The sequence below is a fragment of the Opisthocomus hoazin genome, chromosome W, assembly GCF_030867145.1.
Source record: "Opisthocomus hoazin isolate bOpiHoa1 chromosome W, bOpiHoa1.hap1, whole genome shotgun sequence".
Classification (NCBI taxonomy): domain Eukaryota; kingdom Metazoa; phylum Chordata; class Aves; order Opisthocomiformes; family Opisthocomidae; genus Opisthocomus; species Opisthocomus hoazin.
In genome coordinates this window covers 34,413,606-34,435,303 of record NC_134453.1, presented here as the reverse complement: position 1 = coordinate 34,435,303, position 21,698 = coordinate 34,413,606, and the positions used below count along the sequence as shown (strand labels likewise).

General features: G+C 45.9%; 1 protein-coding gene across 1 annotated transcript in view; it reads right to left on the bottom strand.

The window, feature by feature from the left end:
* Positions 1-5,697: 5,697 nt before the first annotated feature.
* The window catches only part of LOC142365644 (small conductance calcium-activated potassium channel protein 2-like), a 132,684-nt gene continuing 116,683 nt past the window's right edge, over positions 5,698-21,698 (bottom strand). The window contains 1 exon segment of the mRNA XM_075446654.1: positions 5,698-6,395. Within this exon segment, the coding sequence (XP_075302769.1) occupies positions 6,111-6,395 (285 nt within the window). The 3' untranslated portion in view covers positions 5,698-6,110.

The following is a 21,698-nucleotide window of genomic DNA, read 5'->3' as shown; positions in this document are numbered from 1 at the left end:
TTTAGGCATCAGTTGGTGGTAACATAAACTTCAGTCATTTTCTAAGACTGTAATGGAAAAGTGGCTGAAATAATCTGAGTTCTTCAGAATTTAGTACAACGGACCTGATTCTCATACATAATTTGGCTGGTGCCTCTCGATGGTATAGTCATTCTGTAAGATGAACAAGTGGGCAGGCCAAAAGGCTGGACATGTACTGCCAGATACAGTCAGGGAGCAGCATCAGTTGTCAAGTTACTGTACAAACATCTGCCAGGCAGATGGAGCAATTACAAACTGAGGAAGCTCTGGGTAGCATTTTGTCTTGGAGATGATTTTTAGAGTTTTTCTGCTTGCTGTTCCCTTCTTTCTCTGGGATGGAAGCAGAGGGGGAAATAAAAACCAACTAAACCAGCTGCAATGGTCAAAACTCTTAGAACCAAAGATTAGCCTTGCTCAGCTCATGTATCGTGCACTCAGTCAAACTGAGCCATAAATGTTCAAAAAAACTATCAAATGTGTGAAGCAGTGCAAGGTCCTTTAGCTTCTTGCTGGCAAATAGTGCAAGTCAGCGCAGCTAAAACTTCATAACCTGAATCATGCCACCAGCTAGTATGTGGCCATTTCATACACAAATAACAGGTGTTTTTTCCACCAACCTAAAAGGTTACAAAAGGCCTCTGCATTTGACAATGTCTTTCTTGCATCCACTGAGCAAAGATCAAAGGGAGGGAGGGAAGACAGCTTTAAAAAAGAGAGAGAGGGAGAGGGAGAAGGAGAGAGAGACTGATGTTTTTAATGTATGGGAAAAAGAAGACAAATGTTAAACAGTTAAAAGCAAATATATTCTATAGTCGCAGTCTAGCTGTTTGTAGTTTTATATCTAATCCTCTTTGAGTATTATATGCTACAGATGGAGATTTTTGAGCAGTAAGCTGACTGCCCTGACAGGTAAAGTGGATGGTCACACTGACAAAGTCAGGACTGCAAACAGAGACTTTTGCACTACCACCGGACACCAGATGACATATACATTGCCTGTAGAGAAGGTCTGTGTCTTCTCCATGGCGGGCTTGGGCATGGCCTTCAAAGGACAATTGAGACGTATCCATCGACCAGTAATAGAGAGGTTCCAAACTATGCCAATTGAGGATCTAACCCTCTCTCTGTCCTATTTCTACCTCTCTGAAATTAGTTGCAAAACTTATTTGGAAAGCCTACCCACTACTTGCCCATTTCTCTTCTGTTTTCCATTCTGCTGTTCTGAAACTGCACTTATTTCATGCTGCTGTATTACAGTAGTTGCTTCAAATTGAAAATAAATATAAGAGACTCACTAAATATATTTTGTAGGCTGCAGAAAACAGGGTAGCAAGGCAGGAAATATAACCCTGAATCTTGAGCAAGACTGGGAAAGTAGTCTATTTCTATGTACAGTTTTTTCTTTTCATGCACTTGATAACTGAAATATGGCCTAACTTCCTACCACTGCACTACTGATACCTGAATAGCTTTCTCTGCATGTAGGTGTAACTAAAAGGCTGAAAGAATGGAAACTCTTCCAGCTGTTCCTGCATTAACTTCCAAAGTAGTTTGGGAATTCATGGGAAAGCTGCTTCTCTGAGGACCTGATTTGGGATGTGCTGAGCACCCAGTAGAAGATGTTATAATACCCACTGACCAGTTGAATTCAATGGGTATAGACATTTTTTAGCACTTCAGTGGAAATGAACATGCAATGATGCCAGGTCAGCTACCTAAATTCAGTACACTGCTCAAGGAATCCTGAGCCCAACAGCAGGAAGTGCTTTAAAAAAGTTTTGAAAGCACTAATAATGAAGTAAGTTTGATTCACAGTTATTAGTCAAACTTACTTAAAGCTCTGTCTCAAAGGAAGCTAATGAAGCTAGATGGCTTACTAACGCATTTCAGCATTGAGACTGTATTCTGAACTCATGTGTGGGGGAGTGTATCCATAGGTCTTTTGTCTCATCATCCTGTAGCACAAGTCAGAATCGGAACTCCAGCGAGCAAAGATATCAGTAAGTGCTGGGGAACATCAGACAAAAATCAATGTCTATCTTAATACAAGACAAACTTTTTTTGTTGTTTTCTTTTCTTTCTTTTCTTTTCTTTTCTTTTCTTTTCTTTTCTTTTCTTTTCTTTTCTTTTCTTTTCTTTTCTTTTCTTTTCTTTTCTTTTCTTTTCTTTTCTTTTCTTTTCTTTTCTTTTCTTTTCTTTTCTTTTCTTTTCTTTTCTTTTCTTTTCTTTTCTTTTCTTTTCTCTTTGCTTTTTCAGGGAGTAGGGTTTACTGTTTAACCACTTAGAAGCTGAGCTCCTAAATCTTACAGGCCAGCCAGAAAACCTTAGTAAGGCTTGTTCCCCTTAGATCATGATAACTGGTGCTAGCAGAGCTAGCTGTTGGTTTTGATCTTGAAAGCGGGCAGTTTTCTGAGAAGGTCCTGCAGAGTGGCACAGCTTTGTACCTTCCTCACATTAGAGCAGCAGACCCTGCCTGTGTTTCTTGCAGCAATGGCACAGACGTGTCTTTTAGGTCCATAAGTTCATTTGAGAAATATAGTGATATCTCTGTACAGAAGAATGGTTGGAGTTATAACTCCCAGGTTATGTGCACCACTGCCTTGTTAAGGTGATGTCTAAGGGTCCATGACCTCTCTCAGGTTGAATCTTGCTATCTGTTCTCTCTTGTTATGCGTGCTAGGCCACATGCCTCTCAGGTGCCCTGGGGCTATCTTGTCCTTCAGATCTGTACTGGTGACTCTGTTCCAGGGACACTTACAGGTAGCCATGGATCCCAGTGCTCAGAAGCTTCTGGAGGAAAATATATAGTACAAAGGGGTGAGGATGGGCAAGAGCAACAGAGGGAGAGTAGGTGGCATATACAGTTAAGAGACATTTTAACCAAAGCGTATATGTTGGTGTGTGCATGTTTTGCAATGATGCTTTCAGTGATTGGCCTTTGAACTGATTACTTCTGCTGAGTAATGTTTATGAAGAGCTTTGATGATAGATAGATACTGATTTGCAGAATAAAGATCTGCAGAGCATTTTGCAAGCATATTATGATGTGAACATATTATTCTGATCCTGCAAAGACTTAAATATAACTTAAAGTGCTATTTAAATTAATGTACTTAGTTTTAAGCACGGTGAATGGGCCTGTTTGTGATATTACGTTTAAGTCTTTACAGGCAAGATACCTTTGCTAAGAGTCATTAAAAATGCAGGGATTAGCAACAAGACTCATCAGTAACTGATAAAAGGAATCAGTATCTGGAATGCAGTGAAAAGGAGAAGTTAAGGAGCAAGTGAAAGCTGAATTTTCCAATCATAGAATCATAGAATCATAGAACGGTAAGGATTGGAAGGGACCTTAAAGATCATCTGGTTCCAACCCCCCTGCCATGAGCAGGGACATCTTCCACTAGACCAGGTTGCTCAAAACCCAGTACAACCTGGCCTTGAACACTTCCAGGGAGGGGGAATCCACAGCTTCTCTGGGCAACCTGTTCCAGGGCCTCACAACCCTCACAGTAAAGAATCACTGAGACTAAATTGAAGTATGCATAAGGCTTTTCATTTGTCATGCGGTAAATATGCCATCTGCTTCTTGTGAGAGATACCTTATTATTTGTAAACAGTCATTCAAAGAAAAATCTATATTCAGTTACAGAAGCAGTTTTGGAGATCTGCCATAATGCAACTTTCTCCTTTTGGACCACTGTGAAGAAGCTTATGTTTTGGAAATAAAAATTCAGTAAAGGAATTTGTGGTACAAGATTCAAACAAGGAAAGATGAAAAGGAATTTTGTATCAGGAGTAAGAAAATTAAACCCATAGTACTTTGTGCTTTCTTCAATATAAGTTTATACCTGTCTTTTCTTGGACTGGATTCACATGTAGAAGTACTTTTCAAAACCAGGTGTTAGAAAGAAAGAATTATCAGAATTATACAGATAAAATATCTGTAGTGAACTTTAGAGTAAATTAAGAAATTGAACCAGAGTATTCAACGGTATCATCGCTTGTTGTTTGCTTTAAAAAAAAAGTGATACAAAAGAATTTAGCAGACTATTATAAAATCCTGTTGATGTGAATAGTCACATTACATCTAACACCCCTGCTTGCATCAAGTACAGAAAAAATTTATTATGTTCAGGCTCCTGAGTCCTGTTGTGTAACAGAGAACTGAGAGGTAAAAGATGACAGTTGCTCTTTCACAGCAGGATAAACCAGCTCAATACTTGTAGTCAGATCTTAACTCAGAGTTAATTGTCACAGATTGGCAACAATTTTTGATATGTAACTATAGTTATACAACCTAGAGGAGGAATTTTTTTTAAAAAAAAACAACTTACAAATATAAAAAAGATTATATTTTTGTAAGCAAGAAAAGAGCTAGTTCATGCTGGCAAAACAAAAAGCAACGCATTTAAGCTACAGAAAGGGTATTTCACATTCAGTAACAGGAAAAATATTTGAAATAATACATGAAAAATGTGAGAATGGAAAAATGAAAATCTTCAAGAAAAAAAATCTGATACCTAACTATTAAACCCCAATACTATTAATCAATATGTCTAAACCTGCCAACAGTGTAAATGAGATGGCCTCATGAGCTTTCAAAAAATCTCATTAGCTGACGACTGAGCTAGCACAAAAGTAGCACTATATCCATCTTTTCCTTTGGTAACTCAAAAGAGATGAACTTATTATTTCCAGTCACAAAATACTAACATCTATGAAGAAAGCACTCCTAAGGCATGCAACCATGCTGCTCACCCCAGGGAAAAAATACTGTAAAATCATTATCTTTCCCAAGAACAGAAAAGGTATTGGAGAAACTCTTGAGCTTTTTATAAGCAAGCAATGCCTACAGATATAACTTATGTTCATCAGTTGTATACTTTATACAAAAAAGGCAAAGCTGTCCTGGGTTCGGCCAGGACAGGGTTAATTTTTACAAAACACTAGGAGGGGACACAACCGGGCCACCTGACCCAAACTGGCCAAACAAAAGAGGGCATTCGATACCATGTGCCATCATGCTGTGTTCTGAATGGGGGAGCTGGCCGGAGGGATGTTAATCGCAGATCGGGAGCATGCGGGAGCATGCGGGACATCGGGCAGCGAGAGTTGCTCTGTGCATTTCACTGTTTGTTTTGTATATTCTTCTTATCAGTATTATTGTTGTTACTGTTCACTTCGTTTGCTGTTCTGTTAAACTGCCCTTATCCCGACCCATGAGTTTTGCCTTTTTCTTTCCATTCTCCTCCCCACCCCAGTGGGGGAAAGGGTGATAGGGCAACCGCGTGGTCCTTTGTTTCTGGCCATAGGACAAAACTATAACAAAGCCTTTATTATAAATAGGCCTAAAGTGCGTGTTGATTTTCAGATTATAAAAGGTAATGTATTTGGTGTGTGGAATTTTGGGTGTTTGGGAGAAAAGCTCTTCTGTCTTGCCTAGCACGTCTCTGCTCTGACTTTCTGCATTACTGTCTTTCTGATTTCTAGGGTAAATTATATTTTTAATTAATGACTTCAGAAACTGAAGCTGTCAGTGACCTTTTAAAATGACTATACATACACAGAACAGTTAGATGATCCTTGATATTTTTTTTATTTTTCTTTTGATTTTTATTCCCCCCCCAGCGCAAAGTTTAGAGAATGATTTTTCATACTGAGAGAACAGTTATGCTTGAATTTTGCTGCTTACATTTTTTGAATTAAATCTTTTGATCATGGGTGCTTTTTCTAACTGTTAAAGTCCAAGTAATTAAACAAATATGTGCAGAAATTCACCTTTTTATTATTATTATATGCTGTAGTAATACAGGTTGCTTGAAGTGCATGAATAAAAAGTTTGTGAAATTGCAGGAGGAACAATATATTATAGCCATAAGAAGTGCATTCACTGTGCATCTGAGAGGAGGAGGAGGGGAACAGTTTTTGCTCATCTTAGCCTTAAATATTGTATCCAGGTTTCTAGGATTCTGACATCAGAACCCAGATAACACTGATTAGAACCACAGGGCTTTACAATAAAAGCTAAAATATTGACCATATGATGGCAAAAAGTTTTCTTTTTTTTGTGGTTAACTTATTCTCTTCTAGCTACTCTCTGATGAAGTTGGTGATGATGTGGAGGAGGATCTCCTTCTTCTTGACAAAGACCATGATCGCTCAGCACTGTAGGCAACATGTTTATAATTTTGTATCTGAGCCTCAAGGAGATCCCTCTGTTGTTGGCTGATTGTCTGGATAATGAGTCCAGGGAGAGCTTGAATACTACCAATTAAAGTTTCCAGTTTAGTTTCCAGAGTAACAATTCTCTTCTCAAAATCTTCACTTCTTTCATTTAAGTCAGAAATCATGTCATACATGATGTTTTGAGTCTGAAAGTAGAAGAATGTAAAAAAGGTTGAGAGAGATCTTAAAGATATTGCAACATGCAGTGCAAATCTACAAGGGTTACTAAATGCTTTTGCATTTCAAAAAAGAAGATACGAATACTCTAACAAGATCTAGTCTTGTGAAATAATTTTACTTACAGATGCATGACAGACTCCATACTGGTGCTACATTTATTGAGCAGAAATATAACACTGATATTTTGAGTAGAATTTTAAATGTCAAGATCTTATTAAATTTGACAAAACACCATACCTTTTTAGAAGTTAAGATGCTTAGAAATGTACCATCACGAGATTTATGAACAGAATTAGTTGTTTAAGTCACAAATAGACCAAATGTTCCAAAGAAGGTTATCAGGAGTAGTCAGCATGGATTCACAAAGGGGAAATCATGCTTAAACAATCTGATAGCTTTCTACGATGGCATGACTGGCTGGGTAGATGAGGGGAGACCCGTGGATGTTGTCTACCTCTACTTCAGCAAGGCTTTCGACACTGTCTCCCATAACATCCTCCTAGGGAAGCTCAGGAAGTGTGGTCTGGATGAGTGGACAGTGAGGTGGATTGAGAACTGGCAGAAAGGCAGAACTCAGAGGGTTGTCATCAGCGGCACTGAGTCTAGTTGGAGGCCGGTAACTAGTGGTGTCACCCAGGGGTCAGTACTGGGCCCTGTCTTGTTCAACTTCTTCATCAATGACCTGGATGAAGAGTTAGAGTGTACCCTCAGCAAGTTTGCTGATGACACAAAACTGGAAGGAGTGGTGGATACACTAGCAGGCTGTGCTCCCATTCAGCGAGACGTGGACAGGCTGGAGAGCTGGGCAGAGAGGAACCTGATGAAGTTCAACAAGGGCAAGTGCAGGGTCCTGCACCTGGGGAGGAACAACCCCATGCATCAGTACAGGCCAGGGGCAGACCTGCTGGAGAGTAGCTCTGTGGAGAAGGACCTGGGTGTGCTGGTGGATGACATGTCGACCATGAGCCAGCAGTGTGTCCTGGTTGTCAGAAAAGATAATGGGATCCTGGGGTGCATTACAAAGAGTGTGGCCAGCAGGTCGAGGAAGGTTCTCCTCCCCCTCTACTCTGCCCTAGTGAGGCCCCATCTGGAGTACTCTGTCCAGTTCTGGGCTCCCCAGTTCAAGAAAAATGAGGAGCTACTGGAGAGAGTCCAGCAGAGGGCTACGAGGATGGTGAGGGGACTGGAGCATCTGTCCTATGAGGAAAGACTGAGGGAGCTGGGCTTGTTCAGCCTGAAGAAGAGAAGGCTGAGAGGGGACCTTATAAATGCTTACAAATATCTGAATGGTGGGTGTCAGGAGGATGGGGCCAAACTCTTTTCAAGTACTGAAAGGCTGCAATCAGGTCTCCCTGCAGCCTTCTCTTCTCCAGGCTGAACAACCCCAACTCCCTCAGCCTGTCCTCATAGGAGAGGTACTCCAGCCCTCTGATCATCTTCGTGGCCCTCCTCTGGACCCACTCCAACAGCTCCATGTCCTTCTTGTGCTGAGGGCTCCAGAGCTGGACGCAGTACTCCAGGTGGGGTCTCCCCAGAGCGGAGTAGAGGGGCAGAATCACCTCCCTCGACCTGCTGGCCACATTTCTTTTGATGCAGCCCAGGATACAGTTGGCTTTCTGAGCTGCGAGTGCATACTGCTGGGTCATGTTGAACTTCTTGTCAGCCAGTACCCCCAAGTCCTTCTCCTCAGGGCTGCTATCAGTCCATTCTGCACCCAGTATTTGTGCTTGGGATTGCCCTGACCCAAGTGCAGGACCTGTCACTTGGCCTTGTTGAACTTCATGCAGTTCACACAGGCCCACTTCTCAAGCCTGTCCAGGTCCCTCTTGATGGCATTCCTTCCCTCCAGCGTGTTGACCACACCACACAGCTTGGTGTTGTCTGCAAACTTGCTGAGGGTGCACTCAACCCCACTGTCTATGTTGCCGACAAAGATGTTAAACGGTGTCAGTCCCAGTGCCGACCCCTGAGGTACGCCACTCGTCACTGGTCTCTGCTTCGATATCAAGCCGTTGACTGCAACTCTTTGAGTGCGACCATCCAGCCAATTCCTGATCTACTGAGTGGTCCATCCTTCAAATTCATGTCTCTCCAATTTAGAGACAAGGATGTCATGTGGGAGAGTGTCACATGTTTTGCACAAGTCCACGTGAAGACCGTGAAGAAAAGCCAAGGGGGAACTACTATGACTTACTTTGTGCTTTTTTTTAGCATTTAGGAGCTGTCAGTAGCGTCTAATCTGTCTCTGCATTATGTAGTGGTTGGTTTGGTACTAGCATCTATTTTGACTTGTGGATGGTGGTTGAATTTAGGGATTTCTTCTGTATCTTTGGTGGTGTTTATGGTTTATTTAGGTGGGATGTTAGTGGTCTTTTTGTTTATTCTGCGTCTCTGGCAGCTGAACCTTTTCCTGAGGCTAGAGGGGATTGACATATTGTGGGGTATGGTCTAGGGTTTGTCTTGGTGCTTCTTGTAGAGATGGCTGTTGAGCATTTTTTTGAGTTTGGAAAGTTTGGGGTGGTTACTATAGACAGTGGGGGAATGTTTCCTGTTCCGCTGGATTTTAGCGGAGTTGCCTTGCCATGTCTTTTACTTATGGGGTGGGAAGATTTTTGACAGCACAGTGGGGGTTGTTGCTGACTTTGTTGTGTTAGAACTTCTATGTGTGTTGTCTTGCGGGGCAATTTGGGCAGTTGTTTCCTGAGGGCTACAACGATCTTTTCCTTTAGTATTTCTGTTTCTCATTAGAAATAGCACACATACACAGCACCATTTCTTCAAAACTTAGATGAAGAAATTTGCAAGTTTCTGGTTTGTGCTGTGATATGTATGGGTGCCAGGAGGATGGGGTCAAACTCTTTTCAGTGGTGCCCAGCAACAGGACAAGGGGCAATGGGCACAAACTGAGGCACAGGAAGTTCCAGCTCAACATGAGGAAGAACTTCTTCACTGTGAGGGTGACGGAGCACTGGAACAGGCTGCCCAGGGAGGTTGTGGAGTCTCCTTCTCTGGAGATATCCAAGACCCGCCTGGACAAGGTCCTGTGCAGCCTGCCGTAGGTGACCCTGCTTCGGCAGGGGGGTTGGACTAGATGACGCACAGAGGTCCCTTCCAACCCCTAACATTGATTCTGTGATTCTGTGAAAGCAGTGATGTGCCCTTCCCTTTTCTCTATTTCCTCTGATTTTTAAACACCTTCATACCTGTAAAAATAAAACAATTTGCTTGTTTTCTCCTTAAACTGTGCTTGAACCTGTTGTAGTAAGAGTAGTTGGATGGATTGTTTCTGAAATGTAGAGCAAGGAGTAAAAACTCAAGTGTACGCTCCTCAGCTTCTACCTTCCCCTATCTATCTGTCCTCTAAAAAATGGTGTTTGTATTCAGAAAGTCTATGGGGTAATCTAATATGTCGTAATGCTTAGTACAAATGGAATCTGAAGTATGGTAATTCATAAAGTCTGTCACTTTCTATTTGACTTCCATTTGTTTCTTTTGCAATTCATGCAGGGAAATTACTGAAACTGATGACTGAATTTCTACCTCTTGTAGACTGAGATGTCAGATTAGACATACCAAAATTTAAAATAACTGGTCATAATTCAGTAGATAAACTGGCTGAAGTTTATAATCCATTATAAAGCAATGAAAAATTAATTGAATGACTACCGGAAGTGCAAAGCATAGAAGTATCAGACAAGTATCTATAATGCATTTTCTCTGCCCTGTTTCAAGATGCTAGCCTAGCTGTTGAAAGAAAACGAATCTACATGAAATAATATTGGAAAAGTCCTTATCAGTTGCCAGAAGCAGTGAAAGGTATTCTCAATAACTGAGTTGTTAGGTGGTTGTCTACTGCAAAAGAGGAACAAACACTGGAGAGTTTTATGTTTGACTTGATGTTGCACTTCAAATTGATCTGGGTTTTGAGGTGCCTGAAGACATCTGTATGAGAAACCCTTGGGAAAAGTGTATAAACACTTCTAATGAAGCTTCAAATGAAGTTTGTATAAAATAACTGTTATATATTGCAGTCTAATGTGAAACACGAAATGCTCTCAGCTCAGCACTGTAAGTCTCAACATTGTTTTATGTTTTTGTTAAAAAGCAACACTTAAAAACAGGCAAGTAGTGTGTCGTAGGTTATGTGGTAAAATCTCATCTCCACACCCACAAATGAGCATAGACAGACAATGGCAGGTGGGGGAGCTGAATAATACCTTGCCATGGCTACTCCCAGGCGCATAAAAGGAGCCAGCAGCCCATAACCAGCCCATCTCCACAAGCCCAGTGGAGCACAGGGGCACAATTTAGTCAAATTGCTCAGTTGGAAGGGACATACAGTGATCATCTAGTCCAACTGTCTGACCAATTCAGGGCTTACCAAAAGTTCAAGCATGTTATTAAGGGCATCATTGCAGGTGACACCAAGATGGGTGGGAGTGTCGATCTGCTGGAGGGTAGGAAGGCTCTGCAGAGGGATCTGGACAGACTGGATCAATGGGCCAAGGCCAACTGTATGAGGTTCAACAAGGCCAAATGCCGGGTCCTGCACTTAAGTCACAACAACCCCATGCAACGCTACAGGCTTGGGGAAGAGTGGCTGGAAAGCTGCCCGGCGGAAAAGGACCTGGGGGTGTTGGTCGACAACCGGCTGAACATGAGCCAGCAGTGTGCCCAGGTGGCCAAGAAGGCCAATGGCATCCTGGCTTGTATCAGGAATAGTGTGGCCAGCAGGAGTAGGGAGGTGATCGTGCCACTGTACTCGGCACTGGTGAGGCCGCACCTGGAGTACTGTGTTCGGTTTTGGGCCCCTCACTACAAGAAGGACATTGAGTTGCCGGAGGGTGTCCAGAGAAGGGCAACGAGGATGGTGAGAGGTCTAGAGAACAAGTCTTATGAGGAGCGGTTGAGGGAGCTGGGGCTATTTAGTGTGGAGAAGAGGAGGCTGAGGGGAGACCTTGTCGCTCTCTGCAACTACCTGAAAGGAGGTTGTGGTGAGGCGGTGTTGGTCTCTTCTCCCAGGTAACTAGCAATAGGACGAGAGGAAATGGCCTCAAGTTGCACCAGGGGAGGTTTAGATTGGATATCAGGAACAATTTCTTTACTGAAAGAGTGGTCAGGCATTGGAATAGGCTGCCCAGGGAGGTGGTTGAGTCACCTTCTCTGGAGGTATTAACAAAAATGTGTAGATGTGACACTTCGGGACATGGTTTAACAGGCATGGTGGTGTTGGTTTGATGGTTTGACTTGATGATAATAGAGGTCTTTTCCAAGCTATGATTCTATGATTCTATGATTGTCCAAATGCCTCTAAAACAATGACATGCATGGGGCATCAACCACCTCTCTAGGAAGCTTGTTCCAGTGTTTGACCACTGTCTCAGTAAAGAAATGCTTCCTAATGAAGCATTGGTGAGAGGTCTAGAGAAGAAGCCTAATGAGGAGTGACTGAAGGAGCTGGGGCTGTTTATTGTGGAGAAGAGGAGCCACCAGCTCTCACCAGCCAAAGGATAGTGGTCAACGGCTCAATGTCCAGATGGAGACCAGTGACGAGTGGAGTCCCTCAGGGGTCCGTACTGGGACCGGTGCTGTTCAGTATATTTATCAATGACATGGACAGCGACATCGAGTGTACCCTCAGCAAGTTTGCAGATGACACCAAGCTGAGTGGTACGGTTGAGACACCAGAAGGATGGGATGCCATCCAGAGGGACCTGGACAAGCTGGAGAGGTGGGCCTGTGTGAACCTCATGAGGTTCAACAAGGCCAAGTGCAAGGTCCTACACCTGGGTCGGGGTAATCCCCGCTGTCAATCCAGGCTGGGGGATGAAAGGATCAAGAGCAGCCCTGCTGAGAGGGACTTGGGGGTACTGATAGACGAAAGGCTGGACATGAGCCGGCAACGTGCGCTGGCAGCCCAGAGGGCCAACCGTGTCCTGGGCTGCATCAAGAGAAGCGTGGCCAGCAGGTTGAGAGAGGTGATTCTGCCCCTCTACTCTGCTCTGGTGAGACCTCACCTGGAGTCCTGCATCCAGCTCTGGAGCCCTCAGCACAAGAAGGACATGGAACTATTGGAGCGGGTCCAAAGGAGGGCTACAAAAATGATCCGAGGGCTGGAGCACCTCTCCTATGAGGACAGGCTGAGAGAGTTGGGCTTGTTCAGCCTGGAGAAGAGAAGGCTGTGGGGAGACCTGATTGCAGCCTTTCAGTACTTAAAGGGAGCCTATAGGAAAGATGGGGACAATCTTTTTAGTAGAGACAGCAGTGACAGGACGAGGGGTAATGGTTTTAAACTAAAACAGGGTAGGTTTAGGCTGGATATAAGGAAGAAATTCTTTACAATGAGGGTGGTGAAACACTGGAACGGGTTGCCCAGAGAGGTAGTGGAGGCCCCATCCCTGGAAACATTCAAGACCAGGTTGGACAGGGCTCTGAGCAACCTGATCTAGTTAGCAGTGTCCCTGCTCGCTGCGGGGGGGTTGGACTAGATGGCCTCTAGGGGTCCCTTCCGACCCAAAACTTTCTATGATTCTATGATTCTAATGCCCCGTCTAAACCTCCCCTGGCACATCTTTGAACCCTTCCCACGCGTCCTGTCCCTGGATCCCAGGGAGAAGAGATCAGCACCTCCCTCGCCACTTCCCCTCTTCAGGAAGCTGTAGATAGCAATGCAGTCTCCCCTCAGCCTCCTTCTCTCCAAACTAGACAGGCAGGATAAACCCAGCCAGCTCACTGTAACAGAGGAGCCTGTAGGCAGCTCCCAGTTGGTACTGGTGGTTATGCCACTTGTGTGGCTTTGCCTTTATCTACAAGCACAACAAGAAGTTCTTAAGTGAACATCCTTTCTCTTTGAGAGCAGAAATTATAGAGTTATTTCCTTGTGAGAAAATCCTATAATGGTTTGAAAGACCAAAGGGGATAACCTCAGCTATGGACGGGGTCTGCATGACGTGCTGCATGTGGGTTGGAGTCCTGTTCAACTCTACTCTGCTCAGGGTTCCCAGCATCTAAAGGGATGCTATTTTCTCCTTATAGTGTTAGATAAACAGCATTTTAAATTACACCTTACAGAGTCTAAGTGCCTTTCTCACGTGGATCATAACGGACCAGAACCTCCCAGTGCAAAACAGGGACTGGGGCATCTCTCCTATGAGGAAAGGCTGAGAGAGCTGGGACTGTTTAGTCTAGAGAAGAGAAGGCTCAGGGGGGATCTCATCAATGTATACGAGTACCTGAAGGGAGGGTGCAAAGAAGTATTAGGGAGTGTTTTGACTGTCTAGAGCTTGAGGATGGTGATAAAAGGGTCGAGTGTTTATGGGTAAGAATCAGGATGAAGGCCAATAAGGCAGTTATCAAGGTGGGAGTCTGTTATAGACCACTGAACCAGGATGAAGAGGCAGATGAAATAAGTTGGGCAGAGAGGAACCTGATGAGGTTCAACAAAGGCAAATGCAGGGTCCTGCACATGGGGAGGAACAACCCCATGCATCAGTACAGGCTTGGGGTGGACCTGCTGGAGAGCAGCTCTGCGGAGAGGGACCTGGGTGTCCTCGTGGACAACAGGTTGACCATGAGCCAGCAGTGTGCCCTGGCTGCCAAGAAGGCCAATGGTATCCTGGGGTGCACTAAGAAGAGTGTGGCCAGCAGGTTGAGGGAGGTTCTCCTTCCCTTCTACACTGCCCTAGTGAGGCCTCATCTGGAGTACTGTGTCCAGTTCTGGGCTCCCCAGTTCAAGAAAGATGAAGAGCTACTGGAGAGAGTCCAGTGGAGGGCTACGAGGATGGTGAGGGGACTGGAGCATCTCTCCTACGAGGACAGGCTGAGGGAGCTGGGCTTGTTCAGCCTGAAGAAGAGAAGGCTGAGAGGGGACCTAATAAATGCTTACAAATATCTGAAGGGTGGGTGTCAGGAGGATGGGGACAAACTCTTTTCAGTGGTGCCCAAAGACAGGACAAGGGGCAATGGGCACAAACTGAAGCAGAGGAAGTTCCGTCTGAACATGAGGAAGAACTTCTTCACTTTGAGGGTGACGGAGCACTGGAACAGGCTGCCCAGGAAGGTTGTGGAGTCTCCTTCTCTGGAGATATTCAAGACCCGCCTGGACAAGGTCCTGTGCAGCCTGCTGTAGGTGACCCTGCTTCGGCAGGGGGGTTGGACTAGATGACCCACAGAGGTCCCTTCCAACCCCTACCATTCTGTGATTCTGTGATGAAATATTCTATAAGCAGCTGGGAAAAGTCTCATGATCGCTAGCCCTTGTTTTCATGGGGGACTTCAACTTACCAGATGTCTGCTGGAAACACAATACAGCAGAGAGGAAACAGTCTAGGAGGTTCCTGGAGTGTGTGGAAGATAACTTCCTGACACAGCTGGTGAGAGAGCCAACTAGGGAAAGTGCCCCACTGGAACTGTTGTGTACTGAGAAGGACTTGTGGGTGATGTGATGGCTGGAGGTCATCTTGGGCATAGCGATCATGAAATAATAGAGCTTTTGTTTCTTGGAGAAGTAAGGAAGAGGGTTAGCAGAACTGCTACCTTGGACTTCCAGAGGGCAGACTTTGGCCTGTTTAGGGGCCTGGTTGACAGAGTGCCTCGGGAGGCAGTCCTGAGGGGCAAAGGAGTCCAGGAAGGTTGGACATTCTTCAAGAAGGAAATCATAAAGGCTCAGGAGCAGGGGCCGTCCCTATGTGCCAAAAGACGAACTGGTGGGAAAGAAGACCGGTCTGGCTGAAAAGAGAGCTTTGGCTGGAACTCAGGAAAAAAAGGAGAGTTTATGAACTTTGGAAGAAGGGGCGGGCAACTCAGGAGGACTACAAGGATGTCGTGAGGTTATGCTGGGAGAAAATTAGAAGGGCCAAAGCCCAACTAGAATTTAACCTGGCTACTGCTGTAAAGACAAGTAAAAATGCTTCTATAAATACATTAGCAACAAAAGGAGGGCTAAGGAGAATCTCCATCCTTTATTGGATGCATGAGGGAAACATAGTTACAAAGGATGAGGAAAAGGCTGAGGTACTTAATGCCTTCTTTGCCTCAGTCTTTAACAGTGAGGGAAGTTGTTCTCTGGACACCCAGCCCCCTGAGCTGGAAGACAGGGACGGGGAGCAGAATGAAGCCCCTACAATCCAAGGGGAAATGGTTAGTGACCTGCTACACCACTTCTTAGACACACACAAGTCTATGGGGCTGGACAGGATCCACCCAAGGGTGTTGAGGGAGCTGGTGGAAGTGCTCGCCAAGCAACTCTCCATCATTTATCAGCAGTCCTGGTTAACAGGGGAGGTCCCAGTTGACTGGAGGTAAGCTAATGTGACGCCCATCTACAAGAAGGGCCGGAAGGAGGGTCCGGGGAACGACAGGCCTGTCAGTCTGACCATGGTGCCGGGGAAGGTTATGGAGCAGCTCATCTAGAGTGCCATCACACGGCACGTACAGGACAACCAGGGGATCAGGCTCAGTCAGCATGGATTTGTGAAAGGCAGGTCCTGCTTGATGAACCTGATCTCCTTCTATGACAAGGTGACCCGATTAGTGGATGAGGGAGAGGCTGTGAATGTTGTCTACCTGGACTGTAGTAAAGCCGTTGACAGTGTTTCCCACAGCATCCTCCTGGAGAAAATGGGTGCTCATGGCTTGGATGGATGTACACTTCGCTGGGTAAAAAACTGGCTGAATGGCCAAGCCCAGATAGCTGTGATGAATGGAGTTAAATCCAGTTGGCGGCCAGTCACAAGATGTGTTCCCCAGGGCTCCGTTTTAGGGCCAGTTCTGTTTAATACCTTTATCAATGCTCTGGACTAGGGGACTGAGTGTTCCCTTAGTAAGTCTGCAGATGTCACCAAGTTGGGTGGGAGTGTTGATCTGCTCGAGGGTAGGAAAGCTCTACAGAGGGATCTGGACAGACTGCATTGAAGCCAACTGTATGAGGTTTAACAAGACTAGGTGCCAGGTCCTGCCCTTTGGTCACAACAACCCCATGCAGTGTTACATTCTTGGGGAAGAGTGGCTGGAAAGCTGCCCGGCAGAAAAGGAACTGGGGGTGCTGACTGACAGTTTGGTGAGTCAGCAGTGTGCCCAGGTCGCCAAGAAGGCCAATGGCATCCTGGCTTGTATCAGGAATACTGTGGCCAGTAGGAGTAGGGAGGTGATTGCCCTTTTGTACTCGGCACTGGTGAGGCCACACCTGGAGTACTGTGTTCGGTTTTGGGCCCCTCACTACAAGAAGGACATGGAGGGGCTGGAGCGTGTCCAGAGAAGGGCAACGAGGCTGGTGAAGGTTCTAGAGAACAAGTCTTATGAGGAGCGGCTGAGGGAGCTGGGGCTATTTAGACTGGAGAAGAGAAGGCTGAGGGGAGACCTTATCACTCTCTACAACTATCTGAAAGGAGGTTTTAGTGAGGCGGGTGTTGGTAAAGGAAGGGGTTAAAAGGGATTTTAATAGAAGTGGCATTACCTAATAGTTGCTGTGCATTTAGAAAAACTGATAGTGCCTATCTATTCACAGAATCACAGAATGGTAGGGGTTGGAAGGGACCTCTGTGGGTCATCTAGTCCAACCCTCGTGCCGAAGCAGGGTCACCTACAGTAGGCCGCACAGGACCTTGTCCAGGCGGATCTTGTATATCTCCAGAGAAGGAGACTCCACAACCTCCCTGGGCAGCCTGTTCCAGTGCTCCGTCACCCTCAGAATGAAGAAATTCTTCCTCACATTCAGACGGAACTTCCTCTGCTTCAGTTTGTGCCCATTGCCCCTTGTCCTGTCGCTGGGCACCACTGAAAAGAGTTTGTCCCCATCCTCCTGACACCCACCCTTCAGATATTTGTAAGCATTTATAAGGTCCCCTCTCAGCCTTCTCTTCTTCAGGCTGAACAAGCCCAGCTCCCTCAGCCTGTCCTCGTAGGAGAGATGCTCCAGTCCCCTCACCATCCTTGTAGCCCTCCACTGGACTCTCTCCAGTAGCTCTTCATCTTTCTTGAACTGGGGAGCCCAGAACTGGACACAGTACTCCAGATGAGGCCTCACTAGGGCAGAGTAGAAGGGAAGGAGAACCTCCCTCGACCTGCTGGCCACACTCCTCTTGATGCATCCCAGAATGCCATTGGCCTTCTTGGCAGCCAGGGCACACTGCTGGCTCATGGTCAACCTGTCGTCCACCAGGACACCCAGGTCCCTCTCCACAGAGCTGCACTCCAGCATGTCCGTCCCAAGCCTGTACTGGTGCATGGGGTTGTTCCTCCCCAGGTGCAGGACCCTGCACTTGCCCTTGTTGAACCTCATCAGGTTCCTCTCTGCCCAACTCTCCAGCCGGTCCAGGTCACGCTGAATGGCAGCACAGCCTTCCTGTGTATCCACCACTCCTCCCAGTTTGGTGTCATCAGAAAACTTGCTGAGGGTGCATTCTAACTCTTCATCCAGGTCGTTGATGAAGAAGCTGAACAAGACTGGGCCGAGTACTGACCCCTGGGGGACACCACTAGTTACCGGCCTCCAACTAGACTCAGCGCCGCTGATGACAACCCTCTGAGTTCTGCCATTCAGCCAGTCCTCAATCCACCCCACCGACCACTCATCCAGCCCACACTTCCTGAGCTTCCCTAGGAGGATGTTATGGGAGACTGTGTCGAAAGCCTTGCTGAAGTCTAGGTAGACAACATCTACGGCACTCCCTTCATCTACCCAGCCAGTCATGTCATTGTAGAAAGCTATCAGATTGGTCAAGCCTGATTTCCCCTTGGTGAATCCATGCTGACTACTCCTGATAACCTTCTTTTCTTCCACTTGCTTGATGATGACCTCCAGGATAAGGTGCTCCATCACCTTTCCCGGGATGGAGATGAGGCTGACCAGCCTGTAGTTCCCTGGGTCCTCCTTCTTGTCCTTTTTGAAGATTGGCATGACATTGGCCTTTCTCCAGTCCTCGGGCACCTCTCCTGTCCTCCAGGACCTCTCAAAGATGATGGAGAGTGGCTCAGCAATGACATCCGCCAGCTCCCTCAGCACTCGTGGGTGCATTCCATCGGGGCCCATGGATTTGTGGACGTCCAGATCGCTTAAGCGATCCCTCACGCAGTCCTCCTCAACCAAGGGAAGGTTACCCTCTCTGTAGGCTACCTCTCTTACCTCCAGGGCCTGGAATTCCTGAGGGCCTGCCTTGGCACTGAAGACTGAACCAAAGAAGGCATTCAGTAGCTCTGCCTTCTCTGCATCCTCCATCACCAGGACACCCGCCTCATTCAGCAGCGGCCCCACATTGTCCCTAGCCTTCCTTCTGCTGCTGATGTACTTGAAGAAGCCCTTCTTGTTGTTTTTGACATCCCTTGCCAGCTTCAATTCCAGATGGGCCTTGGCCTTCCTCGTTATGTAAATTAATTGTCTAAATTAACTGAAGCAGAGAGTCTTGCATCTCCATATAAAGCGGTTAGTTCCTGATAGGGGTTGGGAGTTGCCTAGAACCGGTCGAGACCGACCCTGCTGTATGGATGGGAGCCAGGAGAGAACTGAGTTTGCGCAGAAACAAAGGTCAATCAGCGGACACCATGATGAAGAGGATGGGCCTTCATCTTGGGACCCCCGACGACCACCACTAGGAGGCACTGCGCAAGTGCAACTGGGAGGAGTCTATGGAAATTACTTCTCGGAACTGATTTTGATATGCAATGAGGATAGATGCATATGTATAGGCGTATTGGGAAATCTAATGTATATGTAATATTTGATTGTATAAATTGAAGAGACACGCTGCTGCTCAGTGCACACGACTTTGGTGGGACTACCCCCCGTGCTGCCTGGCGCCGAATAAACATACCTACTTTACAATCTTACAGACTGTGGAGTCTGCTTTCCGCACGTCAGTTTTGGCGAGCCAGCCAGGAGATCTCTACTTGACCGTGGGAGTGACTGGGGAGCGGACACTCCTAGACGCGCCCCGGGCACTTTCCTCGGAGGAGCCTCCACTGCCGGCCGCTCACCCGGAGAGCAGACAACAACCTCCTGAAGCCACAGATATAAACGGTATGTTTTGTAGGGAAGGGCCTTTAAGTCATACGCGTGGCCGGGGCTGCTGGTAAATCGCACTGAGACGTCTGGCGTGCAGCATAGTCCCCGTGGGGAAAGGGTACCCTGGTAAGGAAGGGGGGTTTGCTGACTGATAGAGCGGCCGCTAGCGATCTTGAGGATAGATCGAGCAAACCTGAGGTTACTGCTGCATCCCAGTGTCAGGAGCCAGGACGGACCTGCTAATTTAAGAAGCAGGAGAAGGGTAAGCGGACCTCCGCGCAATTGCGTTCGAGTGATTTTTGTATGAATGCTAACTGTGACTGCGTTCGAGTGGTTTTTGTATAAATGCTAACTGTAACTGTGTTTGGGTGGTTTTTGTATGAACGTTAACTGAAGTGATAATGTTATAATTTGAATACCTGGGGATTTTATGTTAAAAGTTTTGTCTTTGTGCGTGTGTACGTGTGGTTGAGACGCAGCATTGCTGTAAAGTGAGTGGGAGTCCCGATCTGCGGATCCGTAACTCCGCGAGGAGCACGGCCATAGATGGACAAAACGCCTGGAATAATTATAAAGCTTGTAAATCTTTTAATGTGCAACTTAGGCTGCGGTAGTACCTAATCACTCTCCTAAGTGACGGGGAACCGGAACTGGTTAATTATTAAAGTGGCAGAGCAAAAGAAATCACTCCTTAGGTGGTTTGGGCTCGAACCTTGGGAGTATTTGAATGAGGGGGGAATTGGATACAAAGGGGAGAAGAGAGATTTTATTTGAAAGGGGCATACGTGACTCCCACAGGGTGGAAAGTAGCCTTAGATTGGGAACAACCTCCAGAAATCTTTATAATTCCCTGCTTCGCATGTGGGCTAGCTCCTAGTTTATATAAGAATTGGCACCAAGCTTGGGTCCTGTTGAAGTGTAAATCTTGTGATAGAAAGTAGTACTGTGTATCTAGGAGGCGAGGAGCGCAGTGTCCTAAGTGCCTTCCCCGGACCCCACGGTTTTATAGTTGGGAAAGAACTCACCAAAAAATTGAGGTAGTGAAGCTGGTGTGTGGAAGGGAAAAATTGATTCTGGAAATTTGGGATGTGTGGGAGAAAGATTGGGAGGAAACTATAACAAATTGTAAGAAGCGATTCACGTGGAAACTTATTAAAAGAATAGCAAAAGGCAAGTTAAAGGGGCAAGAAGTCACGAAATGGGTAACAATCAGGGAGGAATTTTGAAAAAGAGTCCTTTAGGCTGTGTGCTCGCTCACTAGAAAGACATTGTTGGGACCGGAGGCATAGAAACTAAAAGGACCCTTATCAAATATTGCAATTAATAGTGGCCTCTATATAAATTGGAAGATGGGGCCAAGTGGCGGTTAAACGGGTCAATAGATTATAACACTCTCTTGCAATTAATGCTCTTTTTGAGGAGAGAAGAAAAATGGGATGAGGTCTCATATGCAAATATGTTTTTCACCCTCCGAAACCATTCAGAGTGACAAAGGGACTGTGGATTGATACCACCACAGGACCCCATGGTACTCGCACTTGAGCGAGAAAATAATAAAGAATTCAGGGGTAAACTGAGGCAGTGTTGTTCGGCATGTAGTATTGGACAAAGATGTACTAATCTAACTGACTTGTTTAAGCCTCCCCCTCGACCACAGGAACAGGATGCAAACTCGGATGAAATCCCCACTCCTCCAGACAGCCCTGTATCTTCCCGGACTAGGATTTCCCCCTCCAAGACCCGAAGTGGGATACTAAAAGGTCTGCTCACATGGAGAGATTGCAGGCATACCAAAAGTGCATTTCTAAAGCAATGGAAAGGGCCATTCCCAGAACCATAAATTGGCCAGCTTTATATGCAGTTAAAGAGGGTCCTTCTGAGTCTCCATCCGAATTCCTGGATCGATTGAGGGATGTAATGCGCCGTAACACACCGCTGGACCCTGGGTCAGAGGTAGGAATACAACAACTAGTCTCCCTATTTTTGGGTCAGTCTACGGGAGACATTAGTTGCAAACTCCAGAAGTTGCGTCCTACAAAAGGTAGGAACTTGAAAGTCCTGCTGGATGAAGCATGGAGAGTGTTTAGCAATAGAGAAGAAGGAACAACAAGAAGTAGAATTTTTGGTTGACATGAGGGCAACATACTCTGTTTTAAATCAAGCCTTGATGCCCCTGGGGAGTGACGATATCATGGTAAAAGGGGCAACTGGCCAAAGTGAAAAGGCATACTTTTGTAAACCTTTGAAGTATAAATTAGGAAAACAATGGGGC